We start from the raw sequence: 18697 nt of genomic DNA on the forward strand, positions 1-18697 counted from the left end.
CCTGCTTCGGATTCTGTGCCTCCCCCTCTCTCTGCTCCTCCCCCACTCATGCGTGTGCACGCACTCTCTCTCTCTCGCTCTCTCATTCAAAAATAAATACAAACATTAAAAAAAATTTTTTTTAAACAATTAACATCAAAAAAAAGAACACTTACCTTTGGCTTCTAAACTTTCAAGAGTAGTCATTTTTTAACCAATGAAAAGGCACCTCAAACCTTCTACGGAAAAACCTAAAAATGTATAAATTGAAACAATTAAGACAATACCACACAAAGATGTTTACTAAGTTTATTAATTACCTTGTAATTTAGATATGACAATATTCTAGTTTCTGCATTTAGTACACATGCATTTCAAAACCTTCCCACAGGTGATACTGTTATGGTTACCGAAGGTCTCAAAAAATCACTGGTGGTTTACTTTCAAATTTGTTTCACTGTTTCTGCCAAGTATACTCTATCAGGTGCCCTGGATTTTAGTTAAGAAACTGTGGTGAAGTTACTGTAGCGGCTTTCGTATCATTGATACGACAACAGTAATCTTACTTATTAAAAATTTTTTAAAAAATGTTTTTATTTGTTTTTGAGAGAGAGAGAGAGAGAGAGAGAGAGAGAGAGAGAGAAAGAGAACGAGTAGGGGAGGGGCAGAGAGAGGGAGACACAGAATGTGAAGCAGGCTCCAGACTCTGAGCTGTCAATACACGCCCCAATGCCCGCTGGCACTCGTGACCCACAAGATCGTGACCTGAACCGAAGGCACACCTAACCGACTGAGCCACCCAAACGCCCCAACAGTAATTTTAAAGAAATTAATTACTTTCTCAGGGGACATTAGTGACACTAATTTGCTAACTATTTATATCCCAAAGGAACTTCTGTTTAAACTATATAACAAAAATACTCAGAACTTAATTTGCACTTTCTTGGTCATAGAATTAAAATGGCATAGCATATGTTTTCAGAAACGTGTGCATGGCCTTTTCAGTAAAGACTAAGATTCAGTGGAAAACATGAGGAGGAAGGTGGTGCTTAGTAGAGTGACACGATCGAATATGATGAACTGTACGTTAGATGGCAACTGGTTTCACCACAAAAATGATCACCCTGAGTACTCGATCTGACTTGGCACAGGGTCCTCCACGACTACCTTCCTCAATAGTCACAAACTCCCCTTCTGTCGCTCTGAAAACAGGTCTCCAAAGACCCCTTCGCAAGAGCAAGGAGCCCAGCCACTGCGCTCGGAGGAAGGCCACGGCTTCGGCCGGCAAGGGCCAATTCAAGGGGGTGGGAGGGTGTGGAGTGGGTAACAGGTGGGAAAGCGACAAGCTGGTCAACCTCTGCCGTCCGGGGAGCCGAATCCGAAATTCCGTCCCTGTCTGAACAAGTTTTCCTGGAACAAAAGGCAACCTTTCCCCAAATCCAAAGCGTCTGAACACCAAACTCCAACCCAGACCTCTGTCCCTTTCAAACGTCCCCCCCGGCCCTCGGTTACACAAGCCCGTTTCTTGCACTTACCGCCAAGGGTCCTTACTCTGCCGATCCCAGGGGCTTCACTTTACAGACCTTCGGGCTCCGCACACTCCTCTTCCGTTCCGAAGCTGAGCCGCCCAGACCTTCCTGACATCCAGAGGCTGGCTCACTAGTAATCACTTCCTGTTCTCAGGGTTTCGTTTCCGGAACAATTTTCCAAAAGAGAAAGGTAAATACGCTCTGTGGTGTCTTAAAACGCGAGTGACGCAGCACATGAGGTCTAAGGCTTCTGTAAGTGAAAAAGGGATAGATGTCTACTTAGAAATAAATTATAGGATATGTGGAGCGCCGGCTGTGTATCACTTAACTTCCGGGTCACCTGTCAACCAAACTTAAGTGATGACGCTGGCCCCAAGCGGCGCCATGAAAGGGCGGGGCTGTCGACGGGATGGGCGGAGTTCTAATTCTCCCAGCCCCTGGGAAAGAAGGGGCGGGGCGGTGGCGATTCCGCACGTCCGGTAGTAGGCGGGGCTCTGTTGCCGGAGTAACCGGGCGTCGGGGTTGAGGTGGTGTCTTCCTGTGGCAACGCTACCTATTCCCCTGTGCCGAGATCCTGAGGCTATGGTGAGTGCCAGGCGAGGCCGGAGGAACCGCTTCACGGTCTTGGTTACGTAGCGTCCCAGGTCCTGGGGCGGAGGGTCACTCAGAGGCGGCCCGGTTTCTTCCACCTTCGCCCCATGTTTCCCTCTTTCCAGGGGCTCTTTCTGCAGTTTCCTTTCTCTCCCTGTGTCTTGCAGCACCTCGAATTCCGCTTCGGTACTGCTGAGCCTCTGGAGTAATGTGACAAAAGTGTAGGGGTAAACACGGAGTCTCATACCCTGAGGCGAGACATTATTTCGAACAGACGTTTTAAATGTTTGTAGTTTTCATCACTTCAAGTTCTTGGCTTCTCTTTAACGCGCCTCATTTAAGAGCATTGGTTGTGTGTGTGATGGCTCAGCACTGACCCAGGTGTCCCTAGGTCTCGCAGTGTTTGCCCTCCAGAGCCGCAGAGCGCTGCTCCTTCTCCCCTCTAAGGGCCATTTAGTCGGAACCGTATTTGCACAGCTGTCTTCTGGCCTTTCTGTGACTGCATGGAAGCATAGTATTTTCACCTGCTTTAAATGCCCCCCTTTTCATCCTCAGTACTCTTGTCCGACTTCCTCTTGAATGGTTTCAATGAAGTTGCCCTTTTCCAAGTTTTTAATGGCCCTGAAATGCCAGATCCAATGATTTCTTCTCAAAGTTTATTTTATTTAGCTTTTCTGTGATAACTGAAGTTCACAAACATTCATTCCCCCCCTACCCCCCTCCGCCTTTTCCCCCACCGGCCTTGCCTGCTTTTTAAATGCCATTCTCCAGGACTCAGTCCTTAATTATTTTCAGTTCTTAGTCTATGCATTTTTCTGGGGTGATTTCATCCACGCACATGAGTTTTACTAATGCCTAAGCATTCACACCTAAACTTCAGTTTTCAGGAGCACCTGGTGGCTTAGTTAAGCATCCGACTTCGGCTCAGGTCATGATCTCACAGTCTATGGGTTCGGACCCCATGTCGGGGCTGACAGCTCAGAGCCTGCTTCTGATTCTGTGTCTCCCTCTCTGTCTCTGCCCCTCCCCTGCTCATGCTCTGTTTGTCTCTCTCTCTCTCTCTCTCTCTCTCTGTCTCTCTCTCAATAAATAAATAAACATTAAAAAGAAGTTTTTAAACTTCAGTTTTCCTCTCATACCTGCTAGGGCCTAACCTAGTTGCTTCCCGGACACTCTCCCTGGTTACCACAAAGGCCTCAAATTTGCCATGACTAAAACTGAACTTGCTATCATTCTACCTGGGTTTCCTTATTCCTTCAAGTTAATTAATGAGATCACTCTAACTTATAATATAGCTTTAATATTATATAACTAATTAATATAGTTATTACATATTGCAATATATGTAACCTAAACCAGAAACCAGAGTTAACCTCTCTTGCTTTCCTATGCTTCCCATATTCAGGTGGTCACTAGATCCTGTTTTAGTTTGAGGTCTCCTCATTTCTTGCCTGGACTGTTGCAATATATCTTTAATAGTGTGGTATGGCAGTTATTCGAGCCATTATTTTCTCAGTAACAAGAAGGAATTTTCTAAGACCCAAATCTTTGAGGTCACCTCTTTAGTTTATTAAGAAAATTTTTTTAAAATGTTTATTTATTTTTGAAAGGCACAGAGTGTGAGCAGGGAGGAGGCAGAGAGAGGGAGACACAGAACCTGAAGTGGGCTTCAGGCTCTGAACTGTCAGCACAGAGCCCGACGCGGGGCTCGCACCCACGAACCGCGAGATCATGACCCGAGCCGAAGTCGGACGCTTAACTGACTGAGCCACCCAGGCACGCCTGAAGTCACCTCTTTAAAACTGTAGGCTCTCTAAACCCTACAGTATAAAATTCAGCGTCCCTGGAATGGCATGCAAGGCCCTCCATCATCTAGCATTTACCTGTCTAGCTGCTTTCATGCCTCTCCGTTGCCTAGACATTCCTTTCAACTGCTTATCTTTCACCGAATGTTCTAAGCACCTTCAAGCTGGTGGTATGAGTGTTCCTTCTACTTTGCACATGCTGTACACAGGATAGTCTTCTGCCCGTGTTTGCTGGCCAAATTCCCTTGGATTCTTTCAGACCCAGGTTAAGTGTCTCTCCTCCTGTGATGGTTACTTCTCTGCTCAAAGAGAGGTGACTTTTTTTTTTTTTGTCACAACTTTACATAGTACACATCTCTCTTGTTGTACTTACCACATTCAGTTGAAATTGTGTATGAATTTGTCACTCTTACCAAAGTGAACTGGGAGGGGGATCAATATTTTGTTCCCTGCTATTGCTTAGACTGTATTAGGTGCTCAGATATTTGCTGAATGGAAAAAGAAGGAATGTGGTGAGTGTCCCGAGAGGTTACACAGTACTTGGGGAATACTGGAGGATGGAGTCCTCACTTTTCAGAGTCAGAAAGGCCATCATTAAGCGAATGGAATAGAATTTCCATAGCTAGAATTGGATGGCATAGGGGGATGGAAAGTGACATTTGTGGAATACTGGTTTTCTTTGTGCTTGTCTTACCTTCTGTCATTTAGACTTCCCAACTACCCTAAGAGGGGTGACCTCCTCCCCCCACCGCCCCCGGTTGGAGTCGCATGTTTCAAACTGGGTGGTCAGTGAAGGCCGCTGTGAAGAATTGACTTCCATCTTGAGACCTGAATGATGAAGTGCAGTGGTCTGGGAGAAGCGTACCAGGCAGCACTAACAACAAGATCAAAGGTCTTGAGGCAGTCAAGCAGTTGGCATATTGCAGGAACTGATCTCGTGATTTAATGTAAAAATAGAATAGAAATTCGGTGGTGGGGAGTTGGGGGGGCAGCGGCAGTGGACAAAGTATGGCAGAGGGTAATGTGAAGTGCAGTTAGAGAGGTAGACAGAGGCCAGACCAAACGTATGTACTTCAGCATGGTTTCTCAGACGAGGTTCTAACCCATTACTCGGTCATGACATCAATTTGTCATATGTAGCCAGCATTAAAAAAGATGACATAAAACAGACACTATATTCGTTGTATGTAATAAGGATAACTTCCATGAAACTTTTATTGTAAATTGTGTGTGTCTTGTATGTCCTGGGTTATGATACAGATCATGTTCCTGGAGCACCTGGGTGGCTCAGTCAGTTGAGCCACCGATTTTAGCTCAGGTCACGATCTCATGGTTTGTGAGTTCGAGCCCCGCATCGGGCTCTGTGCTGACAGCTCAGAGCCTGGAGCCCGCTTCGGATTCTGTGTCTCCCTCTCTCTCTGCCCCTCCCCGTTCGCTCATGCGCGCTGTCTCTCAAAAAATAAACATTAAAAAAAAAACCCAAACCCCATATTCCTTACTGTCGGTCATGACCCACAAAGTTCAAGATACAGTATACTTTGTACTAATATGTACTTTAAGAGGTAAAATAGTTAATCTCAAGGCACACAGATTTCTTATTCCTCCTAAGATTGACTTAGTGACAATCTCATTGTGTGATGGGAGAAGCTCTGAATTTAATGAGAGCTTAAAATTGACTAGAGTAGAATTTTCAAGTTTCCTTTTGCATGCAGATCTGTCTCCTGTGTCATTCGCTGTCAATCCTTTATGAGAAAGAATAGGCCTTTAGAAAACTAGAGGGGCGCCTGGGTGGCTCAGTCGGTTAAGCATCTGACTCGTGATTTCAGCTCAGGTCATGATCTCATGGTTGTGGGTTCAAGCCCCACATCGGGCTCCACACTAATGGTGAGGAGTCTGCTTGGGATTCTCTCTCCCCCCTCCCTCTCTGCCCTTCCCCCACTTGAGCATGCAGACAGGCTTGCCCTCTCTCTCTCTCTCTCTCAAATAAATGAAACTTAAAAAGAGAGAGAAATTGATGTTCTTTCTCTGTGTTCAGTCTCATCACTAACAGGTATGTTGCATCAAAGGCTGATGGTCTCTCTCCAAGCAGCTGAAGGTGGAATTTGTTTGCCCCGCTGGTTTGTCTTCCTGACCGCTACAATTACATGATCTGGTCAGTTTCTTCCTGCATCTAGTGAACAGTTGTAGCTTCCAGAACCATAATTAGGTCCTGCCTACAAATTCTAGAACCACCTCTGTCATGTGCAGCAGAGCAAATGTAGTTCAGTATGTCTCAATGCATGTTGTTTAAGATAAAGAATACGCTAGGGTCATCAATTTATTTCATTTTGCGCATGAAGAGAACACAGGACATAATTCTGAGACCCTTTTGAATAATAAAGAGATGTGAATGTTATGTCTTCTAAAATAGAACATTGATTTCAATGCTGTTATCCAAGATGAACTGCTTCTATAACATAAGGTTTTTAAAGATTGTCACCTGTGTTCCACGAGAATTAGGCTAAACACATGTCTCCAAGTTTGTTTCAAAGAGACTTGAAAGAGGGTTTCATGATTGCTAAATATGGACAAGATTTTATTCCATGAAATGTTTTTCAGTTTTCAGCTTTATAAAGTTTCTTCTAAATAGGTTTACTGTTTTCATCTTTGACATATGCTTCGTAACCATCCAGGATCCCTTTTTGTCACTTGAACTGCTAACTTGGAAGGACCATAATTGTAAAGTCCCAGGAAGGGTTTCATTTATCGGGACTGAATCAGAAGTATGGCGCCTAAATTAGAAACCTGAAACTTACAAAAAAGAAACAACCGATTTTTCCTACTAAAACATTTTTATTACAAATATAATTTGGAGTCTGTTTCTTCTTTAATAGGAACCAGTAGTATTTGCAAAAGTGAATAGCAATGGGGTTAATATAATGCTCTAATTTTCCTCACATGTAGCTCTTTTATCTTTTTCTGTCCTTTTTCTGCCTTTTAATTCTTTATCCTTTGTTTCCTTTTTTCCAAGCTTTATTGGGATATAATTGACATATAACACTGTGTAAGTTGGAAGTGTATAAGGTGTTGATTTGATACACATATTGCAAAATGATTACCACCTTAGCGTTAAGCTAATACCTGTATCACATCACATAATTACCATTGCTTTTGTGTGTGTGTGTGTGTGTGTGTGTGGTGAGAACATTTAAGATCTACCCTCTTAGCAACTTTCAAGTGTATAATCTGGCATTGTTAACTATAATGACAGTGTTGTGCATTAGGTTCCCCAGAACCTCTTCTAACTGGAAGTTTTTACCCTTTGATCAACAACTCCCCGTTTTCCTCACCTGCAGCGCCTGGTAACCTCCATTCTATGCACTGTTTCTTTGAGTTTGGTCTTTTTAGATTCCACGTATAAGTGAAATTATACAGTATTTGTCTTTCTCTGTCTGACCAACTTCATTTGGCTTCGTGACCTCAGAGTCCATCCCTGTTGTCACAAATGGCAGCATTTCCTTCTTTCTCGTGGCCCAATAATATTCCGTTGTGTATTTGTGCCACGTTGCTTCATGCATTCATCCACTGATGGGCCCTTAGATTGTTTTTATACCTTAGCTATTGTAAATCATGCTGCATTGAGCATGGGGAGGGTGCATATGTCTTTTGGAGTTAAAGTTTTCATTTTTTTTCCATATATAATATACACAGACATAGAATTGCTCGATTATATGGCAATATTATTTTAAAATTTTTGCGGAATTTTCATGCTCCTTTCCATAGTGGCTGTACCATTTTACATTCCCACCAACAGTGCGTGAGGCTTCCCTTTTCTCCATAGCCTCTGCAACACTTGCTATCTCTTGTTTTTTGTTTTTGTTTTTTTTTTATAGTAGCCATTCTGACAGGTGCGAGGTGATATTTATGGTGGTTTTGATTTACTTTTCTGTGTTGATTATGATGCTGAGAACCTTTTCATGTGCCTGTTATCCATTTGTATGTTTTCTTTGGAGAAAGTCTGTTCAGTTCTTCTACCCATCTTTTTTAATCCTATTGCTTATATATCTGTTATTCAGTTGTATGTATGTATATATAATTTTGATATTAACCCCTCATTAGATATAATTTGTAAATGTTTTCTCATTTTGAAGATTGCCTTATCATTTTGTTTCTTGTTTCTTAAAATGCCCTTTTTTAAAATGTTTCATTTTATTTTTGAGAGAGAGAGCGAGCGAGAAGGGGAGGGGCAGAGAGAGAGAGAGAGGGAGACACAGAACTTGAAGCAGGCTCCAGGCTCTGAGCTGTCAGCACAGAGCCCGACGTGGGGCTTAAACTCACAAGCCATGAGATCATGACCTGAGCCAAAGTCGGACGTTCAACTGACTGAGCCACCCAGGCACTCCTGTTTATTATTTCTTTAGCTGCGCAGAAGCTTTTTAGTTTGTTGTAGTCCCACTTACTGATTTTTGCTTTTTTGTATGTGCTTTTAGTGTCCTACCCGAAGAACTGTTGCCCAGACCAATATCTAGGAGATTTTTCCCTGTTTCCTTTTAGGGATTTTAAGGTTTCCAGTCTTGTGTTTAAGTCTTTAATCCATTCCAAGTTAATTTTTGTGAGCTGTGTAAGATAGAAATCCAATCTCCTCCTTCATCTATTCTTTCCCATTCATCAATTATTCATCAGTTCAAACAGGTATTGAGTGCTTTTTGTGTGCCAGGCACTAACGATAAATACATTGATTAATAACATAGTCCTTCCTCAGTGCCTATAGAGTGGAGCCCAAATATCTGAATTGGCATTCGAGACCTTCCCTGGCCCCAGCTTACCTTGCACACCCCATGGAACTTAGAAAAACAGGTATCAGAGAATAAATTTCAAGAGTAAGTTGGGTCACAAAAGAAAAATTACAAGGTAAGGTCAAAATGTGTCCTAAAAAAGAGTGGCCTGACCTAGCCAGGGTGGTCAGGGAAAGCCCCCTTGATGGTTTAACCTTAAAATTTTTTTTTCTTGGTTGAGACATACAATATATTACATAAATGAATGAAGCCATGACACAAATAAATGAGTAGGTCATCTCATATGGTGCTAAGCAATATGAGGAAAATTAAACGAAGTAATGTTGTAGTGCCAGATTCCAAGAGCACGTAGCTTTAGGTGGGAAAATTAGAAAAGGTCCTCGCGAGGATGTGGCTTTTAAGCTGACATCTCAGAAGGAAGGAGCAGGCAGGGTGAAGATATAGGGGAAGCACCTTCCAAGCAGACAGCAGCCAAGTGCAGAGGCCCATTGGAGGCTTGGGAGGGGGCAAATGGGGGTGGGATCTAGGGAAGGTGAGGACGATGGGAGGACTAGGGATCCAAGGCAGGCAGCCACCAGGGAATACTGACGCTTCGGAAGCTTGGGAAGGATTTTGGATTTCACTCTAAATGTACTGGGATAATGCCTCACCTACATTTTCCCTGTTCTATCAAAAGAGTTTATTTTCCTTGGAGCTGCCTTATTAAAACTTTACTCATATTAGTTTGGTCTTTCAGCGACAATTTCCATCCTATCTGCAACATTTATGCTCTTACAAACTTTGGAAAATATTTTCTTATAAACTTTGGAAAAGATTTTTCTGTCCAGATCTTACGTTTGAAGATTAAACACTCCTGATTTCTCCCTTTATAATCGCTTGTCAAAAATTTAATCGCCCTTTTCTGGACTCTTTGTTTCCATAATATCTTGTCTGAGGTGTGGCAGGCAGAGTCACACATTCCAGATGTGTGTTATCATAGTTTCTCCGTGGATGTTGTGTTTTCTGCTGGGATTTCACCTAATATCTTTCTTGATGGTGCTATTGCATAAGATTGAAGTAACTCGTTCTCCAGAAATCTCTCCAACACTTGTATTAGCCTCCTTTCCACTTTCTTGCAAAGTCTGTTTTTAAAGTACTTCATTTCCGAGCGCTGTTGATATTTTAAGACTTTCTATTTATTAGATGTGAGAAATTGCAGCTATTAAAATGTACTGCTCAATTCAAGTTTATTTTCTGATACTAGGCACTTTGTTTAATTAAGTTGCTATTGTTATCTCTCCTGACTCATGTACTGTGCCTTCTTCATAGCGCTTTATTCTTTAAGATGTATTTCTCTATGTATGCGCAATGGTTCCAGAGTTCTCTGATACACGTAAATTTAAATTTCATCTTGTTTTCTGTAGTTCTGATACGAGTTACATAGGCTATATGCATATATGTATATAATATATATGAAACATATATGTTTAGGCAACATATATGTTGCCTAAAATATATCATTATATGATACATTTGTAATGTATTACATATGTAATACAAGTATATATAAAATATGTATATATATTTAACTTGTATACATGTCAAATATTTAATTTATTATACCGGACATAGTCATTTTTGGAGATGTGAAACTATGTAGAAACAATATGATTAAATTCATCTGTAATATCATTGACTATATACAGTCACTATTAATATTTTAGTATAGTATCCCAGTGACACATACATACAGTATACATACACATACACATACATGTATATATCTTTTAAAATGTGATCCTACTGTGTGTATGGTTTATAAATCTGTGTTTTTCTTTTTCCTCACTTAATATATCTTATGCAGTTTCCCAGATCCAATTTTAGGAGCTCCATTTTATTCTTTAATTTACTCTGATGTAACCAAGCCATTTATTTATTTGGTCTTTTAACCCCATAACTAATATATTTTTATAGGCATAATTTTACATACATCCATAATTATTTCCTTAGAATAAATTAGAAATGGAATAACTGGGTGAGAGGACGTGTGCATTTCTAAGGCTTTTTGTTTTTTGCTTTTCTTTTTTTTTTTTTTTTTATAATGTTTATTTATTTTTGAGAGAGACACAGAGTGCGAGCGGGGGAGGGGCAAAGAGCGAGGGAGACACACAATCTGAAGCGGTCTCCAGGCTCTGAGCTGTCCGCACAGAGCCTGACGCGGGCGGGGCTTGAACTCACAAAAGGTGAGATCAGACCTGAGCCAAAGTCAGACGCTTAACCGAGTGATGCACCCCGGCGCCCTCCTAAGGCTTTTTGGTATGCATTGCCAATTAACTCCAGAAAGTTTTGCTATTTGTACTCTGCTAGCAGTGTGCCATGGTGCCTTGTTTCTTCTAAGCTCTAACCTGGTATTGTTCATACATTTCTTACATACATCTAACAATGGATTTGAACTTCTGGTAAAAGTTTCACCTATATTACCCAATATAATGTTAAGATTATAAATTGCAATATGTTCTTTTCATGTGTCTGCTAGCCATTTTCTTTGGAAAAATGTCTATTCGTGTCTTCTGCCCATTTCTTAAGTGGATTATTTGTATTTTGGGTGTTGAATTTGATAAGTTCTTTATGATTTTAGATACTAACCCTTTATCAGATATGCCGCTGGTGAATATCGTCTCCCTTTCTGTAGGCTGCCTTTTAGTCTTGTTGATTGTTTCCTTCACTGTGCAGAAGAAGCTTTTTATCTTGATGAGGTCCCAGTAGTTCATTTTTGCTTTTGTTTCCCTTGCCTCTGGAGATGTGTTGAGAAAGAAGTTGCTGCGGCCAAGATCAGATAGGTTTTTGCCTGCTTTCTCCTCGAGGATTTTGATGGTTTCCTATGTCACATTCAGGCCTTTCATCCATTTTGAATTTATTTTTGTGTATGGTATAAGAAAGTGGTCCAGTTTTCCCAACACCATTTATTGAAGAGACTGTCTTTTTCCACTGGATATTCTTGTCTGCTTTGTCAACGATTGCTTGACCATATAGCTGTGGGTCCATCTCTGGGTTTGCTGTTCTGTTGCATTGATCTCTGTGTCTGTTTTTGTGCCACAAAACACAACTGTCTTGATGGCTACAGCTTTGTATTATAGCTTGAAGTCCGGGATTGTGGTGTCTCCAGCTTGGCTTTTCTTTTCCAAGACGCTTTGGCTATTCGGGGTCTTTTGTGGTTCCACACAAATTTTAAGATTGTTTGGTTCTAGCTCTGTGAAACATGCTGGTGGTATTTTGATAGGGATTGTATGAAATGTGTAGATTGCTTTGAGCAGTATCGACATTTTAACAATATGTGTTCTTCAACATCACTCGTAGTCAGGGAAATAGAAATCAAAACCATGATGAGATACCACCTCACTTCTATCAGAATGGCTGAAATTAACTACATAGGAAACAACAAATGTTGGCAAGGGTGTGGAAAAAAGGGAACCCTCTTACACGGTTGGTAGGAATGCAAATTGGTGCAGCCAGTCTGGAAAACACTATGGAGGTTCCTCAAAAAGTTAAAAATAGAACTAGCCTACAATCCAGCAATTGTGCTACTAGGTATTTACCCAAAGGATGCAAACATAGGGATTCAAAGGGGGCACATGCACCCTTATGTTTATGGCAGCATTATCAACAGTAGCCAAATTATGGAAAGAGCCCAAATGTCCATTGACTGATGAATGGATAAAGAAGACATGGTGTGTGTGTGTGTGTGTGTGTGTGTGTGTGTGTGATACACACACACACACACACACACACACACACACACAGGAATATTACTCAGCCATCGAAAAGGATGAAACCTTGCCATTTGCAATGATGTGGATGGAGCTAGAGTGTATTATGCTAAGCGAAATAAGTCAGTCAGAGAAAGACAAATCCCGTTTGATCTTACTTATCTGTGGAATTTAAGAAACAAAACGGATGAACATAGGGGATAGGAAAAAAAAAAAGAGAGGGAAGCAAATTATAACTTACCTATAGAGAACACACCGAATGTTGATGGAGGAAGCTGAGCGGGGGATGGACTAAATGGGTGATGAGTATTAGGGAGGGCACTTGTGATGAGCGCTGGGTATTGTATGTAAGTGAATCCCTAAATTCTCCTGAAACCAATATTACACTATAGGTTAACTAGAATATAAATAAAAACAGTGATACAAAAAAAAAACTTTAAAAATTACAGCATGTTCCATAGATAAGAAGCACTGTTGGTAATTACCTGAAATATTTTTTCTGTAATTATTTGGCATTTTTCATAAATGGTTAGAATTCAAAATTTATTACCGGTATATACGGAAGAAGATAGAGGTGACTTTTTCTATTTGTCACAGATAGATTATGTAGTCGTCTCTTGTTACCTGTTCTGAGGAAGCAGCCTTTTGTAGTCCACAGGATCTGGTGTAGTGCTAGAAATCTAAAGTTTTTGGGGCGCCTGGGTGGCTCAGTTGGTTGGGCGTCCAACTCTGTCTCAGGTCATGATCTCATGGCTTGTGAGTTCAAGCCCTGCATTGGGCTCTGTGCTGACAGCTCAGAGCCTGGAACCTGTTTCAGATTCTGTGGCTCCCTCTCTCTCTGCTCCTCCCCCGTTCATGCTCTGTCTCTCTCAAAAAATAAAGAAACGTCAAAACAAAAAAAAAGAAATCTGAAGTTTTCAATCCTACTTGGCCTCAGCATGTATTTATTTACTGTGTGACTTGTAACCTTTCCAGGTAATTGTTTTCCCTTTCATAAAATCAGAATGATAATTTCTGTTCAGAATACCTGAAAGCGTTTTTGTGAGGATCAAATGAATATGAAAGTAATTTATAAACTAATGTACTGTGCATATGAAATGTATTCTTATTAACCAGAATGCTGTCTAATGACAAGATAGTTGGGGGACATGGAAGGAGATTAAAATTTAAGATAAGTTTCAGGAATAAATATTTGAGGTTAGTGGTGTTGTCTAATTTTGTGGCTACTTAAAAACTTACTTTTGGGGTACCTGGGTGGCTTAGTCGGTTAGGCGTCCTGCTCTTCTCCTTGTGCCTCTCTCTGTCTTCCCCCCTTTCTCAAAAAATGAATAAATTAAAACAGATTTTGAAAAGTACTGTTACATATTAGATTCATTGTCAATTGAGATTCATTTTCCTAACGGGAACAATAAAGGGTCAGGGTGAAAGGGAGGGACGATGGGCGACGGCAGGAGTACTGCTTGAGGCCGATGTCAGTAATTCTCACATGCTGTTGAGGAAGGGATAGCTAGATGTGTGTGATATGTATTTAGCGAGCATTAGATCTGAGATCCATGAATTTCTACTTAGCTTAAATAGATTAGATGGGAACATTTGCTTTTATTTGTGGTAGTTGAGATTTTATTATTCAGTAATTTGATTATGAAAGTACAATGAGCCCATTTGGGCCTAGTCTTTTCTTGCTACATAGGCCTAGAAATCTGGCTTTGGCAAAACTGAAAACCCCTCCATTTGGTGGCAGGTACAAGTCTGTCATTATGTTAAGTCATCTTGCTGTTTACATTTTATTGTACATGCACAAATCTCTGAAAGGTGAGTATTTGTATGTCTTAAGTATCTGAATATTTTTCATAATTAAACAGCTTTAAGTTTCTCAGGATCCACATATGAGTGAAAACATATGGTATCTGTCTTTCTCTGCCTGACTTATTTCACTTAGCACAATACTCTCCAGTTCCATCCACATTGCTACAAATGGCCAGATTTCATTCTTTCTCATTGCCAAGCAGTATTCCATTGTATATATAAACCACATCTTCTTTATCCATTCGTCAGTTGATGGACATTTAGGCTCTTTCCATAGTTTGGCTATTGTTGAAAGTGCTGCTATAAACATTGGGGTACAAGTGCCCCTATGCATCAGTAATCCTGTATCCCTTGGGTAAATTCCTAGCAGTGCTATTGCTGGGTCATAGGGTAGGTCTATTTTTAATTTTTTGAGGAACCTCCACACTGTTTTCCAGAGTGGCTGCACCAATTTGCATTCCCACCAACAGTGCAAGAGGGTTCCCGTTTCTCCACATCCTCGCCAGCATCTATAGTCTCCTGATTTGTTCATTTTAGCCACTCTGACCGGTGTAAGAATCCTGAGAAACTTAACAGAAGACAGTGGGGAGGGGAAAGGGGGAAAAAAAAGTTACAGAGAGGGAAGGAGGCAAACCATAAGTTTTTATTCTCTTAAAACTGAGAATAAACTGAGGGTTGATGGAGGGTGGGAGGGAGGGGAAAGTGGGTGATGGGCACTGAGGAGGGCACCTCTTGGGATGAGCACTGGGTGATTGATGTATGGAAGCCAGTCTGACAATAAATTATAAACAAACAGCTTTAAAATTTATATTCAAAGGGAGAATGGATCCTAAAATATAATCCCTCCCCGCCCCAGCATTTTCATTTAAAAATTTCATAACATCTTTCAGATTTTACCTTGTTTCTCAATGCACACATAGGTTGAGCTATGGGGTAATAATACTAGCCCTCCTAGTAATGGTAACAATATCTACTGTTAAATATTGTTGTGACTGAACGGGATAAAGTTCTTAGCCTAATGCTTTATGTATCATAAGCACCCCAAGAATGTCGGCTATTATTATTGGTGCTGCTGTTGTTATTACTGACAGGTGTTAAATGGAGACTTATTGAACATGAGAACAGAAAGGAACGACTCATCACTGTGTAGGAGTGTTAATTAAAAACAAAACGAGTTAACTTTACAGCGTTCTCTGTGGGTTTCTTTTTTATTCACTTTCAGGTTTTCTTCAACTTGTGAATATATCTATATTTAAAGTTAAGCTTATGCATACTCAGATCAACGTTGATTCCTTAAATTTACCAGAAGGCATTTTCAAACATAGGAGGAAACGATGTCACCGTGGTTTATTGTTCAGTGTTCACCCTAGTGCCCTGCCCCGTTAGGGGCTTAACAGATGCTTTTTTTTCTCTCTTTTAAACAGTCTGCTTATTGACCGAGTAGTTCCTGTGGGGTGAGTTGTGACTGGGCGCATACACATTTGTGACCATTAGGAATACTTGAGGTGTTCTTACTAATGTGCTTCTTAAGAAAATTCTTTTTGATTTACCCTTTTGAAATAGCCAGTTTTTAAAGTTTACTTCCTTTTTTTTTTTTTTTTTAATTTCACATTTACATGCACTTCAGCTACACGTGCTATTCCATTTGCCTGGAATGCTTCTCCACGTGTCCCTACGCGCCTGTGACACCTCTTCAGAGAGGATTTTCTTTCGCACTGTAGCTAAATTAGCAGCTTCAGTCACTCTTGTCCCCTCTCCTCTTCCCCCTTCTCTTTTTTTCACTTTAGCACCTGGCAAAAGCTCTGTGCATTTGCAATTTTACTAATGATGGTGCCTGACATTTACAAAACATTTTCCTATTTTTTAAGGCATTTAAGATTCTTAACTAATTCATAGTGGCCTTTAGAGATAGCTACTGTAGGTATGGAGAAGACAGACGAATATTAGTAGAGAGCAGAGGAGCACAGATGTCCAAGGAAGAATAATGCTCTGAAAATAGAGTTGCAGAGAAAGGAAGTTAACTTTCCACCACGTTTCCCTGGTAGTCACATGGTAGAGACCAGGGCTGGGGACCTAGTTTTGAGCAAGGGCTTATTACCGCCAGAGAATGTCTAGAATTCCAAGTCAAATACAGTAGACTCTTTTATTCTGAGAGAGAACTCTAGGCTCGTTCGTCCACTCAACAGTTACTTTTAAATCCCTATTAAGTGCCAGACCCTGTCCTAGGCACCTAGGACCTAGCAGTGAATGACAAAGACCTGCCCTTATGGAGCGAAAACTTCTAGGGGTAGGGAGTCACACACAAAAAAAAAAAAAAAAACAAAAAAAAAAACAAACGTGAAATGTTAGGTATCGATAACTGCTATGAAAAGCTGAAACCAGTTATAGGGTCAGAGAGTAAAGGGAGTGGAAGGGGGTTGGTATTTATTTGGATGGCCGGGGAAGCCTCTCAGAATCGCCCACATTTGAGCAGAGGCCTGAACGGAGTGGTGCTACGAGGGCCTTGGTAGTCCTGGCGGGAGAGCCGTCCAGGTAGAGAAAACTGTAGGTGCAACGATTCTGTGGTGGGAGCCTGCTCAGCTCGTCCGGGGACCAGCAAGAAGGCCCGTATGACTGGAGCAGCGAGTGTGGGTGGAGGGTGGCAGAAACGTGGCCGACAGAGAGCTTGAGGCCAGAGGACACGGGCCCTGTGTGGTATGAACTCATCAAGTCTTCGAGCCGGAACACCGGATTTTCGAAAGACCGGTATTTCTGAAACTGAGGCTATGGCTCACTGGTTGACTGTGAACCCTAAGTTGTGACTGGCAGCTGACCTTTAAAAAACAGTATAAAATATTAGCGCATTGCACGTACCGGGGATAAGAATTGTCGCTTGGAACTTCCTTTCGTTTGTGGGGGATATGTGTATGTTTGGGTCTGATGGAAATTGTAGTTCTTACTGTAGGTACTGGTAAAAACAAACTGCGTGCGATCACTGACCTAGTCGTATCCCCGAATTGTAGAGACGGGGAAACGAAGCTGGAAAATACTGAACGGCTCACGAGTGTCCTCCTTCCACGTGGTGCTCCTGCTCCCATCCCGTGCTCCTGTGTAGATGGCAGTGTGCTTATCTGTGTCTAGGTGTGGCTGACTCTGTACAGAATTCGGTCTAATTTCTAAGTGAGGAGAAGGCATTAAACGCTTAATTTAGGGGCGCCCGGGTGGCTCAGCCAGTTAAGCATCCGACTTCAGCTCAGGTTCTGATCTCACGGTTCGTGAGTTCAAGCCCCGCATTGGGCTCTGTGCTGACAGCTTGGAGCCTGGATCCTGTTTCGGGTTCTGTGTCTCCCTCTCTCTCTCTCTAAAAAATAAACGTTAAAAAAAAAAAAAAAGCTTAATGTAGTCAATACCACATTAGTAAGTACCCAGCCTCTGCTCTGTTTTACGATCCTCTTTTACCCTGTCTTATTTTCCTTTACTTTCTCTGTTTTCTTAAATCTCCTCCTGTTTATCCAGGAAAGAAAGCTATCCAAAGGGAAGAGATTGAGAGGGAGAGAAAGAAATCCAGGAATGAGAGAGAGTCACACAGACATATCCAAACTCCAGCAGAGGAAAGAAAATCAAGGCCCAGAGTGAGCAAGACGTAGTGACATCTCTGTTCCGGCCTGTCCCCCCTGCTGCTTCCGCCGTCCCCTCTGCCCCTTCCCGAGGGGCAGCGTACTGATTCGTACACTGAGCTGTCATGATGCTGTTCGTCTGTATTACCGTTAACCTCTTATCCAAACAATCAATCTGTAATCTTAAGATAGGTTCAGGCTCAAAAGAGACTTCATTTTGGAGACCTTGCAAGGGTAAATTAATGAAATTGGATTAAAGCTAAGGGTTAAAAACAATGCCAACACATGGCAGCAACCTAAGTGTTCATTAATAGATGCATGGATAAGGAAAGTGTGGTGTATATACACACACACACACACACACACACACACACACAATGGACTGTTACTCAGCCATAAAAAAGGATGAGATCATGCCATTTGAGACGCCGTGGATGGACCTAGAGGATATTATGCTAAGTGAAATAAGTTGGACTGAGAAAGACGAATACCGTATGACTCCACCATAAATGGAATCTAAAAAATAAAAACAAAAACAAAAAGTGGAATCAGAACTACAAATGCAGAGAATAGTTTCCAGAGAGGAGGAAAGAAGGGGGAGTGGGCAAAATGGATGAAGGGGAGTGGGAGATACAGGCCTCCGGTTATGGAATAAGCCACGGGAATAAAAAGCAGAGCAAAAAGAACACAGTCAATGATATCGTAATAGCGATATAATGGGACAGATGGTAGGTGCACTTGTGGTGAACGTAGCATGATATATAAACTTGTCAGATCACTAAGTCGTACACCTGAAACTAATATAAAAAGAAAGACACACATACACCCCAGATTAAACCCTTTTTAAAAAATGTCATGAGGAAGATATTC

The 18697-nt window shown here is 41.4% G+C and overlaps 2 protein-coding genes across 3 annotated transcripts in view; one reads left to right on the forward strand and one right to left on the reverse strand.

Annotated features, from left to right (window-relative positions):
* The window catches only part of BLZF1 (basic leucine zipper nuclear factor 1), a 29295-nt gene extending 27495 nt beyond the window's left edge, over window positions 1-1800 (reverse strand). The window contains exons 1-2 of the mRNA XM_015062299.3: window positions 1515-1800; window positions 156-230 (exon numbers count right to left, since the gene is read on the reverse strand). Of these exons, the coding sequence (XP_014917785.3) occupies window positions 156-186 (31 nt within the window). The 5' untranslated portion in view covers window positions 187-230; window positions 1515-1800. The remainder of the gene's footprint in view (window positions 1-155; window positions 231-1514) is intronic.
* A 134-nt stretch (window positions 1801-1934) lies between these two features.
* Window positions 1935-18697, forward strand: part of NME7 (NME/NM23 family member 7) — a 255908-nt gene continuing 239145 nt past the window's right edge. For both annotated transcript variants that reach the window (XM_015062301.3, XM_053209845.1), the window contains exon 1: window positions 1935-2093. In XM_015062301.3, the coding sequence (XP_014917787.2) occupies window positions 2091-2093 (3 nt within the window). In that variant the 5' untranslated portion in view covers window positions 1935-2090. The remainder of the gene's footprint in view (window positions 2094-18697) is intronic.

The sequence above is a fragment of the Acinonyx jubatus genome, chromosome E4 (genome assembly GCF_027475565.1).
Source record: "Acinonyx jubatus isolate Ajub_Pintada_27869175 chromosome E4, VMU_Ajub_asm_v1.0, whole genome shotgun sequence".
NCBI classification, from domain to species: domain Eukaryota; kingdom Metazoa; phylum Chordata; class Mammalia; order Carnivora; family Felidae; genus Acinonyx; species Acinonyx jubatus.